Below are 18,588 nucleotides of genomic sequence, written 5' to 3' on the forward strand. Positions count from 1 at the left end.
CATCTTTGTGTCCTTCTAAATACTCCCACTCCTCCATGGAGAAATAGACAGCCACATCCTGACACCTTATAGGAACCTGACACACACAATGATCCCGTCATCACCCAGATCCCTTCATAGCGTTACTGTATAATGTCCCAGCATTCCCAGCAGTGTCACCTCTCCAGTCAGCAGCTCCATCATCTTGTGGGTGACTTCTAGGATCTTCTGCTCATTGATGTCATCATGTATCAGGGGGTGAGGTGGAGGAGCCGGGATTGGGCTCAGGGTTCTCTCCCGTCCTTCATACACAGGGGCCTGACAGCGCCCACTAGAGGTCTTCTTCACTACTGTGTAATCCTGGTTATGGAGAGACACATTGATAAATCTCCCTCCATACATTTCCAGAATCTCTCACCTCTCCAGTCCTATCATCTGTTATTCCCATAGATAATGATGTCATGTGACCTCATCACAATCTCTCACCTCTCCAGTAATATAGAAGAGAATCTCTAGGGTGAGCTGGAAGATTCTCTCCACCCTCGTGTCTCTGTCCATTGTCTGATCCTGAAAGAAAAGAAGATGAGACAAAGTAAAAACATATAAAATACAATTATTGAAATCAATATAAGAAAACACTGAGGAGATACTGATGATCAGTGGTGGGTTTTGTCTCTTGTACGGAATACGAGTTTCTCTATGACTGAGATGAAATCCGTGTAACATCTGTAGCATCTGTATCTTGAATTTAATACTAGGAGGTAATTCAGATGTGGATACGCTGGGGATTGTAGTTATACACAGATGAGCTTCCTATGTTCTATCATTTGTTAATTTTTCCTTTACCCCTAATAACATTTGCACTGGTGATGTTGGATTGTTTTAGAGCTGTTACAGTCATCCAATCGTCAGACTTGGACTTTGTAGAGCAGCGATGTAGGGTGAAGGTTTGAAGTAGGAGAAATCAAATTATTTGCTATTCATTTAGAATTAGACGTCCAGAATTTATCATAATTCCTTTAGATAAAAGGGAGACAGAATGTGGCCCGGATTTAAAACAGCTGAACCAAGCGTGATTATTATTCACTATACACAATTGAACTTCCTATGTTTATAAGAACATGGGTCATTATCTCACTAATTGATAATTGAGTGGCAGTCCCGCTTGTGTGCCTAATACAAAAGGAGGTGGGCAAAGTGTTGCACAATTTACGGCTTGTGGTGGCAGTTACCGGGCAGATCCCGGGTGTCCCCTCTCCCATTCCTGTCCCCTCCTCCGCACTGCTCATATCTTCTGCTGATGGAGTGACGCACAGCCCGGCCAATGAGGAAACACCAACCTCCTTATGTGACCCCCCGGCCAGGAGGAAACCCCAAGCCAGAGCGATGGAAGTGAGTGGCCACTGATAAATGTCCCCCGGTGACTACACACCTACCTCCTCCTGCAGAGCTGAGCACTGTATATAGGGGAGAGGACAAGTGATGATGTCACAGTCATGTGACCAGCCCCATGTGTGGGAGGAGTCACGCTCTGGGCTGCTGGAGAAGCTATAGGACCTGTGATGATGTCATGACCATGTGATTAGTCACATGTGTGGGAGGAGTCAGGCTCCAGGAAGTGTTGCTAGGGGCGGGGCATGTGAGGAGACTTGTGTTGTTGTGTAATAACCGGCAGAAGACAAAAAGACTCCAGTATTATTATTATTATAACGCGGTTTGTTGTGTGTTGTCTATATAAGAGCCATAGAACAGCCCCCCTCACCTGCAGGACATGGCTGCTTCTATGTACACACGGAAGACGTCTCCCTTAACCCCTTCCTGCCATTGGCTTTTTTCATTTTTTGCGTTTCTGCTTTTAATGGTTATTTCAGGCATTTAACCCTGTAACGGAAAATGGCACCCAAAATCGAAAATGCCATTTTTTTTCCCCATTTTGAAAAATATAAAAAATTTATAAAAAGGTCATGCAGTCCTTAACCCCTTAAGGACGCAGCCCGATTTTTTGGACTCTGACTTGCGTCAACTTTATACGGTTATAACTTTTGAATACTGTTACTTATCAAAGCGATATTTTTTCCCCGCACATTGTACTTCATTTTAGTGGTAAATTTCAGCTGATAAGTTTTGTGTTTATTTACAAAAAAAAATGAAAAAATGATGAATTTTTTTAAAAAAATTGGCCATTTTCGAAATCATTGCGTTTTCAGGCAGATAGATTTACCACCTAAATAACATTTCCCATTTGTCTACTTTACATTTTCATAATTTTTGAAATGTCTGGATAATTTATTTTGACGTCACGCGGTTTACAAATCGAATATAGATTTTCAGTATTTTCAGAATTGACTATTTTGGGGATAAATACTGTTTTGAATAAAATTTTACATATTTAGCATCAAAACCCCCTATATAACCAACCCATTTTCACATCTGCACCCCTCAAACTATCAGAAACAGCTTTTAGGAAGATTGTTAACCCCTTGAGATCTTCATAGTAATTGAATCAAAATGGAGGTGAAATTTAGAATGGTCAAATTTTGTCGGTTATACGTTCATTTAGCCCTAAAATTTACACATTTCCAAAAGATAAAAAGAGAAACCCACCATACAATTTGTTCTGCAATTTCTCCCGAGTACAGAGAGCCCCCACATGTGGCCGTTACTTGTTTTATGGGCGCACAGCGAGGTGCAACAGGGACGGAGCGCCCTGCAGCTACCAGGATTTTAGTTTCCTCATTGGCCTCTTTTGTAGGCTATACAATTTTTGGTTTTTCATTATTGGAGCCATGAGAAGGCATTTTTTTTGCGGGATGAGATGCTTTTTCCAGTGTTACCATTTTAGGGTCGTTATACCCTATTGTTAAAAATTTAGGAATAATTTTTTGAGGGCAGGAGTAGAAAAGCTTCAATTCTTTTGAATATTTTTCTTACATTTTACTAAATTTGACAAATAAAACCTAATGTGAGGAAAAAACTATCATTTTTACTTTGATCACTTATTATTGCATTTTTTGTGGGATTCAATAAGTAAAAATTATAATTTTTGGCGTTTTTTTTTTAACAGTTTTTTTTAACAGCGTTCATCGTGCGGGTTCAATAATTATTTACTGTTATTCTACGGGTTGTTACGGACGCAGTGATACTATATACTGTATATACTCCAGTATAAGCCGAGTTTTTCAGCACAAAAAATGTGCTGAAAAAAACAAACTCGGCTTATATTCGAGTAAAAAAAACGACTAAAAAAAAAAAAGAAAAAACTCACCTTTCCGGCAGCCCCCGCAGGTCTTCTGTGCGATCTGTCGGTCAGCGATGTGCGCCGCACGGACCTGCCGCTGATCGACGCATCGCACAGATGACCCAAGGGGGCCACCGGAAAAGTGAGTTTTTATTTTAATTTTTTTAAATCAACCGGGTGGGGGTCCGGCTCCAAAATGGGGCACAGGGGCTGGCAGGCTATATATCCTGGGGCATGGGCTGGAAGGCTATATATCAGGGCACAGGGGCTGGCAGGCTATATATCGGGGCACAGGGGCTAGAAGGCTATATATCGGGGCACAGGGGCTGGCAGGCTGTATACCGGGGCACAGGGGCTAGAAGGATATATATCAGGGCACAGGGGCTGGCAGGCTATATACCGGGGCACAGGGGATGGCAGGCTGTATAACGGGACACAGGTGGTGGCACGCTATATATACTGGGGCAGAGGCTGTCTGGCTATGTACTGGGGTAGGGGCTGGCAGGGTATATACTGGGGGGCAGGGGCTGGCACACTGTATACTGGGGCAGGGGCTGGCTGGCTATATACTGGGGGGCTGCTGGCTATATACTACTGGGAGCTGAGAATTATTGAAGTTATTATTATTAAAAGTGGGGAGTGAAAAATGGAAATGCAATAAAGAAAAAAGGGTTAAGGGGTTAAAAAGCTATAACCTTTTTATATTTCAGCGTATGGAGCTTTATAAGGGCTTTTACTCCCTATTAGCAGTATTTAATTTTCCATGTGGTGTGCTGGGAAGCGACAAAAAAATTCCAAATGCAGTGAAATTGAGAAAAAAATGCTTTTGCACCATTTTGTTGTGGGTTTGCCACGCAAGGTAAACAGCTCGGACAAATCACCCCCATGCTACAGCAGTTGATAACCTGTCCACTGTGTCCCCAGGGCCCAGGAAATGCACACACTTAGGGTTCTTGGGAGACCCTAGGTGAGAACAAAGCTTCTCCACATCTGAACATTCCTTTATTCTCAGCTCTGGCTCCGGTAGCCAGTTTCAGATTTCTGCCTTCTTAGACTACGGTTCTGCAGGAAACTTCTTGCATGCTGCTCTGGTCTCTCAGCATCATTTTCCTGTGGTCCGCCTCGAGAAGCCCCTGGTCATCTCCTCTGTCAGTGGCCAAATCCTCTCTGATCCAGTACTGAACTGAGCCTTTGTTCCTGCAAGTCGGAGCTCTACATAAAGAGAGACTGTCTTTCTATGTGCTACCTCGGACCACGTCTTCCCTCTTGTAGAGTCTTCTGTGGTTGCAGCTCTACGCACCTGTGCTTAACTGGAAGACGGGAGAGATTCTTTGTTGGGGATCTGATTGCCAGTCTCACTGTATGGTGGTTCCTCATTCAGTACCCCTCATGGTCTCTTCTGTGGTCTCCAAGCCTCCAGCTTTGCATCAGGACTTTGCAGATGTCTTTTCGAAAAAGCAACCAGAGACTTTGCCGCCACACCTTCCCTGCAACTGCCCTGCTGATCTGCTACATCTCCTACTCGGGGTTGGCTGTACCCACTCTCCATGCCCGAAAGTGCAGTAATGTCGGACTACATCAAAGAGAACCTGCAGAGGGGGTACATACGTAAATCCTCTTCTTCGGCTGGTGTTGCCTTCTTTGTGACCAAAAATAATGGGTCAATCCATCCATGTACAGACTATCGCGGTCTTAACAAGGTCGCCATTAAGAACCACTATACTTTGCCATTGATCATTGATTTTTCGACCGCCTTCGTGGAGCCAAGGTCTTCTCCAAACTGGATCTACATGGAGCCTTTAATCTTATCCGTATCCGCAAAGGTGACGAGTGGAAAACTGCCTTCAATACTCGCAATGTACAATTTGAGTACCTGGTTATGCTGTTTGGACTCTGTAACGCACCAGTCGTCTTTCAGGAATCCATCAATGGCATCTTCAGGGACTTGCTATATACCTGCGTCGTGGTCTATCTTTACGATATCCTGGTGTTCTCTACGGACCTTGAATCCGATCAGTCCCACGTAGGCAAGTCCTCAGTCTTTTAAGAGCCAATCGCCTCTATGCCAAACTTGAGAAGTGCCAGTTCCATCAGAAGAGTCTTCCCTTCCTTGGCTATATTACCTCAGGGGCAGGGGCCTACAAATGGATCTTGCTAAGTTGTCTGCAGTTTTTCGACAGCCACACCCAGTAGGACTACGTGGAATACAGAGATTCCTGGGTTTTGCAAATTACCACCGGCAGTTTATCCAGCACTTCTCCTCGCTTGTGTCTCCTATTGTGGCGCTCTCCAAGAAGGGCACTAATCCGGGACTCTGGCCTCTAGCAGCGGAAGACGTCTTCTCAAAATTTAAAGTCTGTCTTTGCCTCAGCCCCAGTTCTGACACGGTCTAATACAGAGAAGCCTTTCCAGCTGGAAGTAGATGCTTCCTCAGTAGCAGCTGGGGCGGTGCTCACCCAGAAAGGGCCCAAAGGCTGAACTCTCACTTGCGGGTTTTTCTCTAAGACTTTCTCGTCCGCAGAGAGGAATTACTCCATAGGAGACCGACTGAGAACTATTGGCGATTATCTCCTAGAGAGAGCTCAATTTTAGGTCTGCATATACACAGATCACAAGAATTTCCTCTATATCTAGACTGCTCAGCAATTCAATGTACTACAAGCTCGCTGGTCAATTTCAATTTCCTTATCCACTTCCGTCGGGCTAAAAAGAACATCAAGGCTGATGCTCTCTCTTGTGCCTCGGATGTCATTGGGGAGGAACCGGCTCCTAGGCATGTCATTCCTCCTGAGCGAGGAGAGATCTTTGTTGCCCGAGGACAACATTCTGGACCATGGTCTTCTGCAGAGATTCCTCTGCCCCAGCACCCCGAAGCTTGTACTCACCCATCCTCGCTACTGCTTCCAGTCCAGCGGCCGTGCACGCCTGTCCCAGTCACCTAGGATGCACACATGCTGGCTTAAGAAGATTTAAAGGGCCAGTGCGCTGTTAATTGATGCTGGCCATACCCAGAATTCTTTATAATCCTGCCGGATCTTTGTGCCTCACAGCCTTAGAAAAAGCTTGTTGTATGCCCTTTGCTATTTTTCTGTATTCCCGTTGTTTTGCTACTGACTTTGATCCTGTTCTGCCTGACTGAGCTATTGCTACGACCCAGACTCTGATCCTGTCCTGACATCCTGCCTGACCCTGACTACGATTCTGCTCAACGTCTGTGTACCTCGCATCTGTGACACGACTTGGTGGTACCATGCTTCAGCAAGTCCAACCCACTTTGCAGTGGGCTCTGGTGAAAACTGGGTACCACTTAGTTACCGGTCCCAGGTTCCGGTTTACGTCATTGTCCATGGTGGTCCAGTGGGTCCACTACCCCTGGAGCCTGACAAGAGGTAACTAGTAGCAGGCTGTTCCTCAGATGACAATGTCCTCATCTTTGTAGAAACAATTGGTGAATAGCTAATAAAACATAACTTTTAATGGATATCTTATAAAAAAGGGGAAAAACCTCAAGTTAAAAATTTAATAAATGCATTAAATGGAACTAATCCAATGACTGCTCACAATGTTGCTATGTAGTGCTCCATATGGGTGTCAAATTCTAGACTTTAAAAATAGTCCACTATATCACACACCCCATATCCATAAGCAAACAATGATCCAGAACCACAGTATCTCATAACCTCCATTATCGTATAGCAATAAAATATTAAAAAAATGATTTGTGCCTTCAGATGTCAGCTAGAGCCAGTATTTCAATTATGACATCGACTGAGCCCAAATCGTTGAAGGCTGTGTGGTCCACCAGGGGGTAGAGTAACGTTAGTAGTATTTGTATTGGGACAGAAGGGAGCAACAGGTAAGAGAGCCCGTGTTCTCACTACCAAGGGGACTATGGTGAAAGGGCAAACCAGAGTCGCAGCACAGGACCTGCCCTATGAGCCTATAAGAAGGGATTAGATAGTTACAATAGAAGAGAAGCAAAATAACCCTGTCTCAGCAGGCAATTAGGGGCAAGGAAGCCTATATTATACATTTATGTAGCCAGAACACAAAACCTTTACATAAAGGCTGGTAATGCACGAATGGAATGTGGAAGTAGTTACTTTAAACAAACAAAACTAAGTTGTTCATTGAGATCCATAGGAGCCACTGTTTTGAGGTGGTAGATCCACTGGGCCTCCTTCTTGAGTAGAATGTGGTCCCAGTCCCTATCCACCACATCAACCCCTATGAATTTTAAACCCATAGTATTTCCATGATGTTCATCGTGAATATGTCTAGACAAGGGTTTGTCAACTTCCTCCACCGGAAGTAGGATTCAAATGCCACTGCCACAAAACTGGTTTGGTGGAGACAACCGAAGACTTAGGTTGAGGCACAGTTTTTTCTATGACACACAGCCCTACTTCTAAAGAGCTCTCCAAGACATAATTTGGTCTGTCTAAACCAGGTCTCTAGAGAGTGGTATAAACGCCAACCTGGATTCCAATTTGACTTAGGACCCCAAGGTGGGAGGAGAAATAGATCTCCTAATGGAAGTGGTGTCGTATTTGGTGTACAAACATGCTAGGGGCCCACCTAGATCTAATGGCACAAGTACTACCACTATATACCTTCCATTGAATTACCAAGAATTTCTACTCCCCCCCCCCTTTATGCCACCTCCATGCTACTTCATAAAAAGTTGGCTAGGACGGAGCAGAGAAGGTTATAGTGGAAATCTATATCTATCACAATGTGATATATAGATACAGCAAAGTGAACAGGAGAAAAATGATAAAAAGAATGATATTATGAGGCTCATGACAAATTTATGGTTGGAGGGTTCCTTTACAGTCAATAATAAATATATTTTAGAATCAAATGTATGGTGATGATTGGTATCCTGTTCTTAGTTCTCACAAATAATACAGATGTATGACTTTGTACTATAAAGTTCTGTACACTTTTCTTGTATTACATCATAATTATCCTTGGTTTGTTCTTTGATTTAGTAAAGTAATGAAAATGGCTTCTCTCCTGTGTAGGTTCTTTGAAGGTATGAACCAGAAGTAGTGCATAACTCAATGTTCCGTGAACATTTTATTATACTTTTATTTCATGTTTTGATCAAATAAATCATTTTTAACGGGACCGGCTAGCACCATTTCTAGCGTTTGAAAATTGACTACACCCCCTGAGGGGAATGATACTTACTACTGGGAACTGCTCATCCATACATAGAGGGAGGAAAAGGTCCACCAAAGGAAGCGACACCTAGGAGTTGTGCCCTAGATGCTCAACTCCAAAAGGTTAGTAGTTCTAAGTACTTAACTTTATTTACCTACCATAAGGATAATACACTATAGGAGCACCCCTTGTTTTGTCCCCTACTCTCTCCAGTCTAGGTTCTTTGATGTCTTTTAAGATTTGAATGTTTTAGAAAACATCTCGAACATCCTTAACATGAAAATGGCTTTTCCTCTGTGTAACTTAGTTGATGTTAAAGATACGGTTTCCGAGTGAAGAATGTAAAGATGAAAATGGTTTCTCCCCTGTGTGACTTTGTTGATGTTGAAGAAGTTGCTTTTTTTTAGTAAAACATTCCCCACATTCTGAACATGAAAATGGCTTCTGCCCTGTGTGAATTCTTTGATGTCTTACGAGATCTGATTTTTGGCTAAAACATTTCCCACATTCTGAACATGAAAACAGCTTCTCTCCCGTGTGACTTGTTAAATGTCGATTAAGACTTGATTTGTCGCTAAAACATTTTCCACATTCTGAACATGAAAATGGCTTCTCCCCAGTGTGAGTTCTTATATGTCTCATAAGATTTGAGTGTCTTAAAAAACATCTGCCACATTCTGAACATGAAAATGGCATCCCTTGTGTGTGAGTTAAATGATGTTGTAGAAGATACCATTTCCGAGCAAAACGTTTCCCACATTCCGAACATGAAAATGGCTTCTCTCCTGTGTGGGTTCTTAGATGACTTACAAGAGTGGAATGTTTTAAAAAACACTTTCCACATTCTGAACATGGAAAAGTCTTCTCTCCCGTATGATTTGTCTGAAGATCTGCTTTAACACTAAAAAGTTTCCCACTTTCTAAACTTGAATCCGTTTCCTTTAACATTTCTGATGATTCCGTAGAAAGGACCCATCTAATAGGATAAGATGAAAGATCTTGTGTGTGAAGGTCTGAGGAAGCATCTGTGATATTGTCGTGATCTTCAGATGTATCTGGTGTGATACAACCATCACCTGCTGTAACATGTGATGATATCAGATGTTCCTCTGAGCTCCCGGTGTTGTCATCTGCCAAGAAACAAAACAGATTATAAAATATAATCTTTACATTGGTTGGGGTAATACTGATTCTACATATGTTTGAATTCACCAATCCGGGTACATGCAGCATTTCTTGTCTGCCCATGGTGGCTATGACTTTCCTGCTTACCATAAGGTTCTGTATTATTACTGATATAACATCTCAGTCTCTTCCTCCGAGGTCCTGGTGAGCAGTATTCCTGACCCTCATAGCTCCCACCTTCCAGCTTTTCTGAGTCTATGTCTCCATGTTCTGTATTGTGTTATCACTCGTCTCTGCTCTATCTAGTGGTTACTACTCACCTGGGCAGTTACCTGTAGGAATCTCCTCCTTACATCGCTCATAGCCCCTCACATATGTCTCTGGGGCAGGAATATTCTTCACATCTTCACCCTGATACACAAACTGAGAAGTAACAAATGTATATTAGTCATCAAATGAAGGAGGACTTACTATATGGACAAACAACTTTACATTATGCCAATTTCCACAAATCAATGGGAATATATCATGAAGTCTTATCTCCTTGTACCTGATGATCCTGTGGGACATATTTCTCCTCTGAACAATCCTGTGGTAGAAGAAGAGGACTGGGACATCTCTCCGGTGATGTTCTCTTACTGGATCTACCTGTAGGAAACATCCAGAGACTGAATTCCTTCTTTCCATACAGATAATGAAAGGACGTGTGGATTTAGTCCTGTCTATTACCTGCTGATGTGAGGGGCTGGTGGTCCTCCATCATGACGTCCTTGTACACATCTTTGTGTCCTTCTAAATACTCCCACTCCTCCATGGAGAAATAGACAGCCACATCCTGACACCTTATAGGAACCTGACACACACAATGATCCCGTCATCACCCAGATCCCTTCATAGCGTTACTGTATAATGTCCCAGCATTCCCAGCAGTGTCACCTCTCCAGTCAGCAGCTCCATCATCTTGTGGGTGACTTCTAGGATCTTCTGCTCATTGATGTCATCATGTATCAGGGGGTGAGGTGGAGGAGCCAGGATTGGGCTCAGGGATCTCCCCCGTTCTTCATACACAGGGGCCTGACAGCGCCCACTAGAGGTCTTCTTCACTACTGTGTAATCCTGGTTATGGAGAGACACAGTGATAAATCTCCCTCCATACATTTCCAGAATCTCTCACCTCTCCAGTCCTATCATCTGTTATTCCCATAGATAATGATGTCATGTGACCTCATCACAATCTCTCACCTCTCCAGTAATATAGAAGAGAATCTCTAGGGTGAGCTGGAAGATTCTCTCCACCCTCGTGTCTCTGTCCATCGTCTGATCCTGAAGAGAAAGAAGATAAGACAAAGTAACATCATGTAGAGAAATGCAGTTCCTGTAATGAGTAGAAGTACAATGAGGAGATGCCGGTGACTCGGTGGTGGATGTCGTGTGGTTGGGATAATAATGGATTATATAGGAGTTTCTCTATGATGATATCAGTCTATTATTAGGCTGTAACTTTCCTATAACCATCTGCAGCACATTGCAGTCTGCACTGGTCGCGGCTTCATACAGATCTCCCTTCACCACCCACATCCCTCCTCTGTATAGTGAGCGGATACTCAGGGATGGATGAGATTCTGGTGGAAATGAGGGGTCCCTGATAAATGTCCCCGGTGACTACACACCTACCTCCACCTGCAGAGCTCCAGATATATGTGACAGGACCTGTGATGATGTCATAGACATGTGACCAGCCCCATGTGTGGGAGGAGTCAGGCCCCAGGAAGTGTTGCTAGGGGCCATGTGAGGAGAAGTTGTGACCAGCGCTGGACAGAAGTTCTGTTATAGGACATCGCCGCATTATGTTATAACCAGCAGAAGACATATGACTCCATTTATTATGACGGGGTGTCTGTTTAACCCTTTCAGGACGCAGCCAGTTTGCATGTTAAGGCTCAGCCCTTTTTTTTTTTTTTTAATCTGACGAGTGTCTCTACATGACGTAATAACTTTTCAGCACTTTTACTTATCTAAAGGATTTAGAGAGCTTTCTGGTGATACAATTTAGTTTATATTAGTAGTATAATTTTGCTGATTGGTCTACTACACCCTTCAAGTACGCGTGCACTACTACCCCCTCATCACACAGCATGCACTACCACATGCTCCGCACTACTACCCCCTACAACCACGGCGTGCACTACTACAGTCTCCTAGTCCACTGCTAGGGATAATACAAAGACAAACAGGGGATGATGGGGTGGGGGGGTTTAATAGTGATTGTGCAACCGTATCTATGGGACAGATCACAAGTATTCCGCTCTCCAACACCACCAAATGCAGAATGGTGGCGTTAGAGAGCGGGGGGTGTGGTAGGGTAAGCTGCCACTATAGTAGATTTTGGTATAGAATGAATATGTTGCTGAATGGATGTAGGAAAGCTGGGTGTTTTGCCACTAATGAGGATTTGCATCCAGCTTCCCAGATTGGCTCACCCCTGGGGAAGAGACACGCTACGTCAAAAGCCTGTGGAGCTGTGGCAGTGAACTGTTACTCTGTGTTTTGGGGGGCAGTGGGCGAGCACCTGGTGAGGTAGGTCGTGGGACAGTCGTGGGACAGGGTGACGACAGAGTACCAGAAAGTGCCTGTGGACGATATAATGGACGCTGAGCACTAAAACACTGCTTTCAGCGACCAATATATCAAACTCAGAGCGCGAACTGGTTGAAAACCTATTTATCTGTATTTTCCATTAAGTCCCCCATGACGGCACCTGAGGTTGCACCCTGACGTATTTTGGATGAACCCTCCCCCCAAACAGAGTTAGAATCTCGTGATCGAGAGCCTTCCTAAGCCTGGGACCTTGAGTCTAACTTACTTTCCCCCTCCTGCGGCTTCTAAACAATGCTGGGGAAAGTCTAGACAGTATTCTGGCAGGGAATAAGAATCCTCCCCTGGAGCTTCTAAACAGCGTTACCTGAGAGCCAGCATCCAGATTCCGCAATACATCGTGATGGCGGTATAGCGCCGTGTGGTCCACGCATGTGCAGTAAAGCCAAATCCTGGAAGTGTTCCCTCGGTGTGCCAAGATATACGAATGTATATTGATTGTGATGGGGGTTTTCTTTTAGTCTTAGAAAGTGACATTCAGACATAAGGAAAAAGAAAAGAAAAACAGCAAAGATTGTAAAGAGAAGGAGAGTAAAAAAAAAAGAAAAGACTTAAAAGAAAGCCACATCAAAATCTAAAAGAGGTAATATGTGTAATACTGAACTAGCTGATCATACACCAAAACTTTGTGTGCAGAATGACTAACTAAAGCTTTACAAGAGGAGAAAAACTATTTACTTAATAATTTAAGGATTTACATGAGGGAAGAGTGACAGTCATCCTTAATGATGTTTTCCTAACTAAGAGACTCTTACCCTGAACCGGAACCAAAAAAACCTAGTTTGTTGGATCCTGGTTCAGAGTCAGACAGAGAATCAGCAACCCCTGGATGTTCCTACAGGGACTCACTTGATGGTGATTCTTCTGTGCCTAAAAAGTGCTGCACAAAATATTTCTTTTCAAATGATTATTAGACAACCTGTTGAAAACGGTGAGAAACACCTTAAATATAGAAGAAATTGTCAAACCAAAATCTTTTCAAAATAAACTATTCCGGGGCCTTAGCACTTAAAGGAAGAGATTCTTTCCAATTAACCAAACATTGAACGACATGATACTAAATGAGTGGAGATTCCCTGAAAATAGTGCTAATATCACCAAAGATTAAAAAAAACGCCTTCTCTTTGATGAAAAAGAAACGGAAACATTGGATAAAACATCTGAAGTAGATATTCAGATTTAAAAAATAGAGGATGCGCACAGAGATCCTATGGACAGAAAGCCAGAACGTCTACTCAGGAAATAATAAAGATTTGTTATTACAAACTATTCTTCTACTTCTTTCAGCAACTGGATTCTTAGCAGATGCTTCCACTGCTAATATTAGCGGCAAAAGAAGGTGTCTTATCAAATTCTGTCTTAGGACATTCTGGTTATGTCAGTGGGCAGGAGTTGTCAGGTGTAAGACCAATTTATGCAGTATCCCCTTTAAAGGAAAATAAGTGTTTGGAGCTGAGCTGGATAGTCTTTTAGAGAGAGCAGTAGACAAGAAAATGGGGGGCTTTTTGTTCCCAAATATATCATGTCAAAACAAAAAACAGTGGGGCACATTTACTTACCTGTCCCGTCGCGATCCCCGCTGTGCGTTGTCCAACGAGGATTCGGGTCTTCCGTGATTCATTAAGATCGTGCGTCCAATTTCCTGCATGAGGTCCCCCTGAGTTCACCATCTTCTTCCCAGTGTATGTGAGTGCATGTCTTGCGACACAATTTGTTATGTTAAACCCCATGCGTTGTCTGAATCCGCCCCCCCATTTGTGTTGCGTAACAGCCGGCGCCGATGCGCCAAAATTCGATCGCATGCACCAAAAACCCCTGTTAAATGCGGTGCAACTCGGAAATCGACCGACCAACGAAAATGTGGTCCGCGGACCCTCTGTAAATGAGCCCCAATGACTCATGAGTGGGGGGGGGTGTCTTCTATAATTTTATCCTCAATGGGCATCTATCGCAAATAACCTTTGGATCCTCAGTATAAAAAAGCAAGGATACATAATAGAATTTTGTTCCTCCCTCACCAAAGTTTTATTCATTTCCCAACAAGCATCCAGAAGAATGAAAATGAAAGGAATACAGGATCTGATTTCAATCAATGGAATTGTGCCAGTTCCCCGGAATGAAGGAAAGAAAGGCTACTACTGCTCCCTATTTCTTGTGAAAAAACCAAATGGGAACAAAAAGTGACCTACAGAGGTTTCAAGAAGGAGTCAATCAAATCGACTGTTCGATTAATTCTCTTGGTGGCACACATGTGCATTTTGGTTCTAAAGGACACTTACCACCATGTCCCAATCCGCGTTTCGGCTCAAAAGTATTTGCCATCTTTTCCCCTCAGGGCTGTCTACTACATTTTCATTTCCAGGCACTACCTTGTGGACTGGCATCTGCACCCAGAATCTTCACAAAGATCATGAAAGACATCTCAACAACATCTCTGAGAGAAGATGGGGTAATGGTAATTCCATATCTAGACGATCTGTTGATTATAGCAGATTCAGCAACGTCTCTGATAGTTCAGAAAAACCGAGTAATCGGGTTGGTTTATAAACCATCAGAAATCGTCTCTCTCTCCAAATATAGAGACGAGATTCTTAGGAGTAATTATAAATACACTTTCTCGAAAAAATTTTCTACCACAGGACAAAAGAGAAAATCTTACATCCCTGATTCATCAATTTCAAAAGAAATCCTCATGCAGTATCAGGATGGCAATGAAGCAACTGGACCATCTCACGACTGGCATATGTTGTGTGGTATGGAGCCCATTCCACTTGAGAGAATTCCAGAATTGGATTCTGATAGTATGGGACAAGAACCCATCTAATTTGGATTTCAAGAAAAATATTCCTCCAGAGGTAAAGATATCTCTAAACTGGTGGATCAGAGAACCAATGAAAGTTGTGTTGTGGAATCCTTCCCCACATATACCAATTCGGACAGATGCCAGCCAATCAGGTTGGGGAGCAGCCCGTCTCGAAAGTTATCTTCAGGGGATCAGACAACCAGATTGCAGACTTCTTGAGCAGATTATCCTTTTATCTTCTAACACAGAAGTGGGGTTACCCATCAGTCAATCTGTTTGCATCAAGGAAAAATACTTAAGTAAAGATATTTTACTCTATATCACCCAGGGAGAACCCTGCAACCCTGGGACATGGAACTGGCCAATGCCTTTCCCCCACGACCTTTAACACCCAAGGTCCTACAAAAGATTCAGCAAAGCAAAGCCACGGTAATTCTAGTTGCCACTGCTTGGTTAAAGAAACCTTCAAAAATGTACAATCTCAGGACTCAGAACAAGTATTTTTTTCTTTGGCTGCCTCCCAGAAACCTGTTTCTACAAAGATATATGAAAAAAAAAATATGGAAAAAATGTATCTCTTATAGTGGTGAAGTTTCACCTCACTCCAGAACCCCGAATTTTGCAAAGATCTAAGACTTTCTTCAGGATGGTTATGCCAAGGGTCTGAAACATAGCACTTTAAAATGCCATATTGTGACCCTAATAACTTTTTCATACTTCTTATTTTTTGCAGGATGTGATGACAATTGCAAGATTTTAATCAATTTTATTTTAAATTACAAAATGACTAAAAGTGGCATTTCGGATATATGCATGGTATTTTCTGTAGAGTGGTTCCACTTTGGGTGTAACCGTTTTTAAATATTGATAGATCGTGTCTTTAGGGATGTGGCTAAACCTAACATATTTATGGGGATTTTTTATCAGTTATAGGGAAAGGGGGTTTATTTGACCTTTTTTATTTTATTTTTTTAATTTATTTTTCACACCCCCTTGGGTACTTTAAGCCTAAGTTCCCTGATCGGTCTTACCACATACTGCCATACTGGAGTATAGCAGTATATATGGGGATTTCACAAATGATCTGTTACAATGTGCCTCCAGCACATTGTAGCAAATCTTCAGGAATGACAAGTGCTTGGATCTTTATGGTTAAAACCTGTGAGTGGTGCCAGCAGACACCTGGTCAGTATGGAGAGGGGTCTAATTTTAAGGCTCTTTGAGGGAGAGACTATATTTTTCCTGTTCAGATACCATTGAGATGTCCCTTTTAGTGGAAGCAGATTTTACAGTGGGACAAAGTCTACCATAGGCCTTGATAAAACATTTCAATATCCAAGCAAACAAGTTTAGATACTCCCAATCTTGTTGAAGAAGAGGACCATAATGGGGCAAATTTACTTACCTGGTCCTGTTGCGATCCCCAATTCGGACAGTCCAACGAGGATGAAGTCTGGCGCGACTCATGAAGATCGTGCGACCGAGTTTACTGCATCCGCCCGCCCCCCGATCTCTGTTGCGTGCAAGCCGGCGCAGTTGCGGCAAAATCGGATCCCGTGCGCCAAAATCCCCTGTTAAATGCAGTGCAAAACGGGAAACCCGACGAAAATGTGGACCCTTAGTAAATGAGCCCCTATGTAGTAGGTCCCCTACTAAAGGAAGAAATACAGGCTCTGATCGAGAAAGTTTTTGAAGACCTGGAAACCAACTTCTTTTGGATCAGTATGGGACAACATATCAAATCGCTTTAGCTCATTTATTTATATCTTTTGGACTTTTAGAATTAGAAGTAGAGGTGGAAATGCATTTGACAGGTCCATATTCCATATCTTACATTCAGACCTAGGGGATTCTCCTTCAAAAAATGGAGAAAACTGTCCTGTGAGGGATTCTGTTTTGCAGGAAAAAGATCCACTGAAGCCTGAATCCATCTTTTGGTCAGGGTGTAGGACACCTCTTCGGGAAATCAAGATGTTTGCAGCTTAAAAAGTCTTCTACCTGAATTTTTGCGCTACTGGCACCGTGTTCCCCCTGACATTAAAAATATGCCATTGTGGTATCTTGGTATGTTTTAAATTGGATAAGATGGGGGGGCAGTCTTTTGAAATTTTTACAGACTGCCCTTAACTCCATAAACTCCATAAGAACAGAAATTCTTAGCACCATCCACACACTTTACTGACCAAAAGTAGCCGGCAAGAGTCAATATAAGATCAGGCAGATATCATTAGTCACCAAACACGGTTCCTATGGTGTTGCTCAGCCCGCAAAATAAAGTCCAAGATTAACCAAATATCGCAGTGCAATAGAAATGTCAGACTATGCACGTGACAGGCAGACTGCCTGGTCCAGCCAAGGGCTGAATCGAACAAGCACATGCCTCGGACCTCGGATCCAGGGACCTTCATTAGGCGTTGCGGGGTGCTGATAGGAGAGTGAGGGAGCCTTTCCCCTCACCAGGTATGTAGATCGCAAGGTTACAACATCGACCGTGGGATCTAATGGGTTAAACAGTCCAAATCGGGTCCCGGTTATCAAATGACAGATGGGTCAATGTTCATCCCTGCACGGTGGACCCGTACAGAACTTAGGCTAGGCCGATGGAGAAACCTGTTAGCCTAGCCTAAGGCCCCTTAGTAATTGACTGAGAAATCCGTATGGGTGGTCACTAAAGACAGGTTTCATAAGCCTCATACAGCTGCATTGTCTTCCTGCCTTCTCTAAGCATTTGTATTACAATATAATTGTATGTTTTTACTTACCTTGCACCCTGACAGAATCCTCTGTGTAGTCCCAGGGGTTGGGCTTTGGTTGAATGCAGTTCAAAAAACAACATGTGATTTGTCTGTGCTGTAGACTGCTCAGCTCTCAGCCCCCACCTTTGTGGGGGTGCAAGGTAAGCAAAACACACAATTATATTGTAATGCAAATGCTTAGAGAAGGCAGAAAGGCATAATTACAATACAGCTGTAATAGGCTTCTCCAGCCTGTCTTTAGTGAAAATTAGGTCCCTGATGACAGGTTCCCTGTGCTGGTGTCACATTCTGATCCAAACCTGAAGCTCCCTAAAAAATGAATATTACATAATTTGGTTTTTGACCTTATGTTTTCTACAGGACGCTTCAACCATAAAGCTCCTTCAATTTTGCAGCATATTCAAATGGAAGATCTGTGGTTTTGACAGCTTTTATCAGTTGTATATCCCCTTTTGGAGGGGTGTCCTATAGCTTTGTTTTCCTTTCGTCAAACAGTAGTTGATGATTAAGTTCTCTAGGTCTGGATAATCTAAGGATCTTTCAATTCCTCCAGGAAAAATTCTCTTTCATTTGTTTTTTAAGCCACCAAATAACTTGTCTTGTATAGACCTAGGTCTATAATGTCTTCTACATTCACGGTTTCTCTGACTACCTTTAGCCCAACTGTTCACACAAGAAGAGGTATTTAGTAGCAGACTGTTCCTCAGATGCCAATGTCCTCATCTAAGGTATCTTTGTAGAAATACAATTGGTGAATAGCTAATAAAACATAACTTTTGATGGATATCTAATAAAAAGAGGTTAACACCTCAAGTTAAAAAGTTAATAAATGCAAAACGGGCCAGAGAAAATGGACTATAAAA

General features: G+C 42.8%; 3 protein-coding genes across 3 annotated transcripts in view; all 3 read right to left on the bottom strand.

Annotated features, from left to right (window-relative positions):
- The window catches only part of LOC140065435 (uncharacterized), a 255,509-nt gene that overhangs the window by 145,479 nt on the left and 91,442 nt on the right, over nucleotides 1-18,588 (bottom strand). The window lies entirely within an intron of this gene.
- LOC140065233 (oocyte zinc finger protein XlCOF29-like) lies at nucleotides 115-1,396 on the bottom strand. The gene is made up of 3 exons (XM_072112835.1): nucleotides 1,320-1,396; nucleotides 466-546; nucleotides 115-339 (listed from the first exon to the last, which is right to left on the bottom strand). The coding sequence occupies exons 2-3, from the start codon at nucleotides 535-537 to the stop codon at nucleotides 115-117; spliced, it is 297 nt and encodes a 98-aa protein (XP_071968936.1). The 5' UTR covers nucleotides 538-546; nucleotides 1,320-1,396.
- LOC140065234 (uncharacterized) lies at nucleotides 6,633-10,081 on the bottom strand. The gene is made up of 3 exons (XM_072112836.1): nucleotides 9,983-10,081; nucleotides 9,832-9,934; nucleotides 6,633-9,516 (listed from the first exon to the last, which is right to left on the bottom strand). The coding sequence occupies exons 1-3, from the start codon at nucleotides 10,079-10,081 to the stop codon at nucleotides 8,690-8,692; spliced, it is 1,029 nt and encodes a 342-aa protein (XP_071968937.1). The 3' UTR covers nucleotides 6,633-8,689.

The sequence above is a fragment of the Engystomops pustulosus genome, chromosome 6 (genome assembly GCF_040894005.1).
Source record: "Engystomops pustulosus chromosome 6, aEngPut4.maternal, whole genome shotgun sequence".
Classification (NCBI taxonomy): domain Eukaryota; kingdom Metazoa; phylum Chordata; class Amphibia; order Anura; family Leptodactylidae; genus Engystomops; species Engystomops pustulosus.

What these genes read in the sequence shown, in the direction of transcription:
- LOC140065234 (XM_072112836.1), bottom strand. Translation starts at nt 10,081, where the DNA reads ATGTCCCACAGGATCATCAGGTACAAGGAGATAAGACTTCATGATATA. An exon ending in TAAAGTTGTTTGTCCATATA is followed by an intron (nt 9,935 to 9,982) that starts GTAAGTCCTCCT and finishes GTTACTTCTCAG; the next exon opens with TTTGTGTATCAGGGTGAAGA. An exon ending in TCCTACAGGTAACTGCCCAG is followed by an intron (nt 9,517 to 9,831) that starts GTGAGTAGTAAC and finishes GTTTCTTGGCAG; the next exon opens with ATGACAACACCGGGAGCTCA.
- LOC140065233 (XM_072112835.1), bottom strand. Translation starts at nt 537, where the DNA reads ATGGACAGAGACACGAGGGTGGAGAGAATCTTCCAGCTCACCCTAGAG. An exon ending in TCTTCTATATTACTGGAGAG is followed by an intron (nt 340 to 465) that starts GTGAGAGATTGT and finishes CTCCATAACCAG; the next exon opens with GATTACACAGTAGTGAAGAA.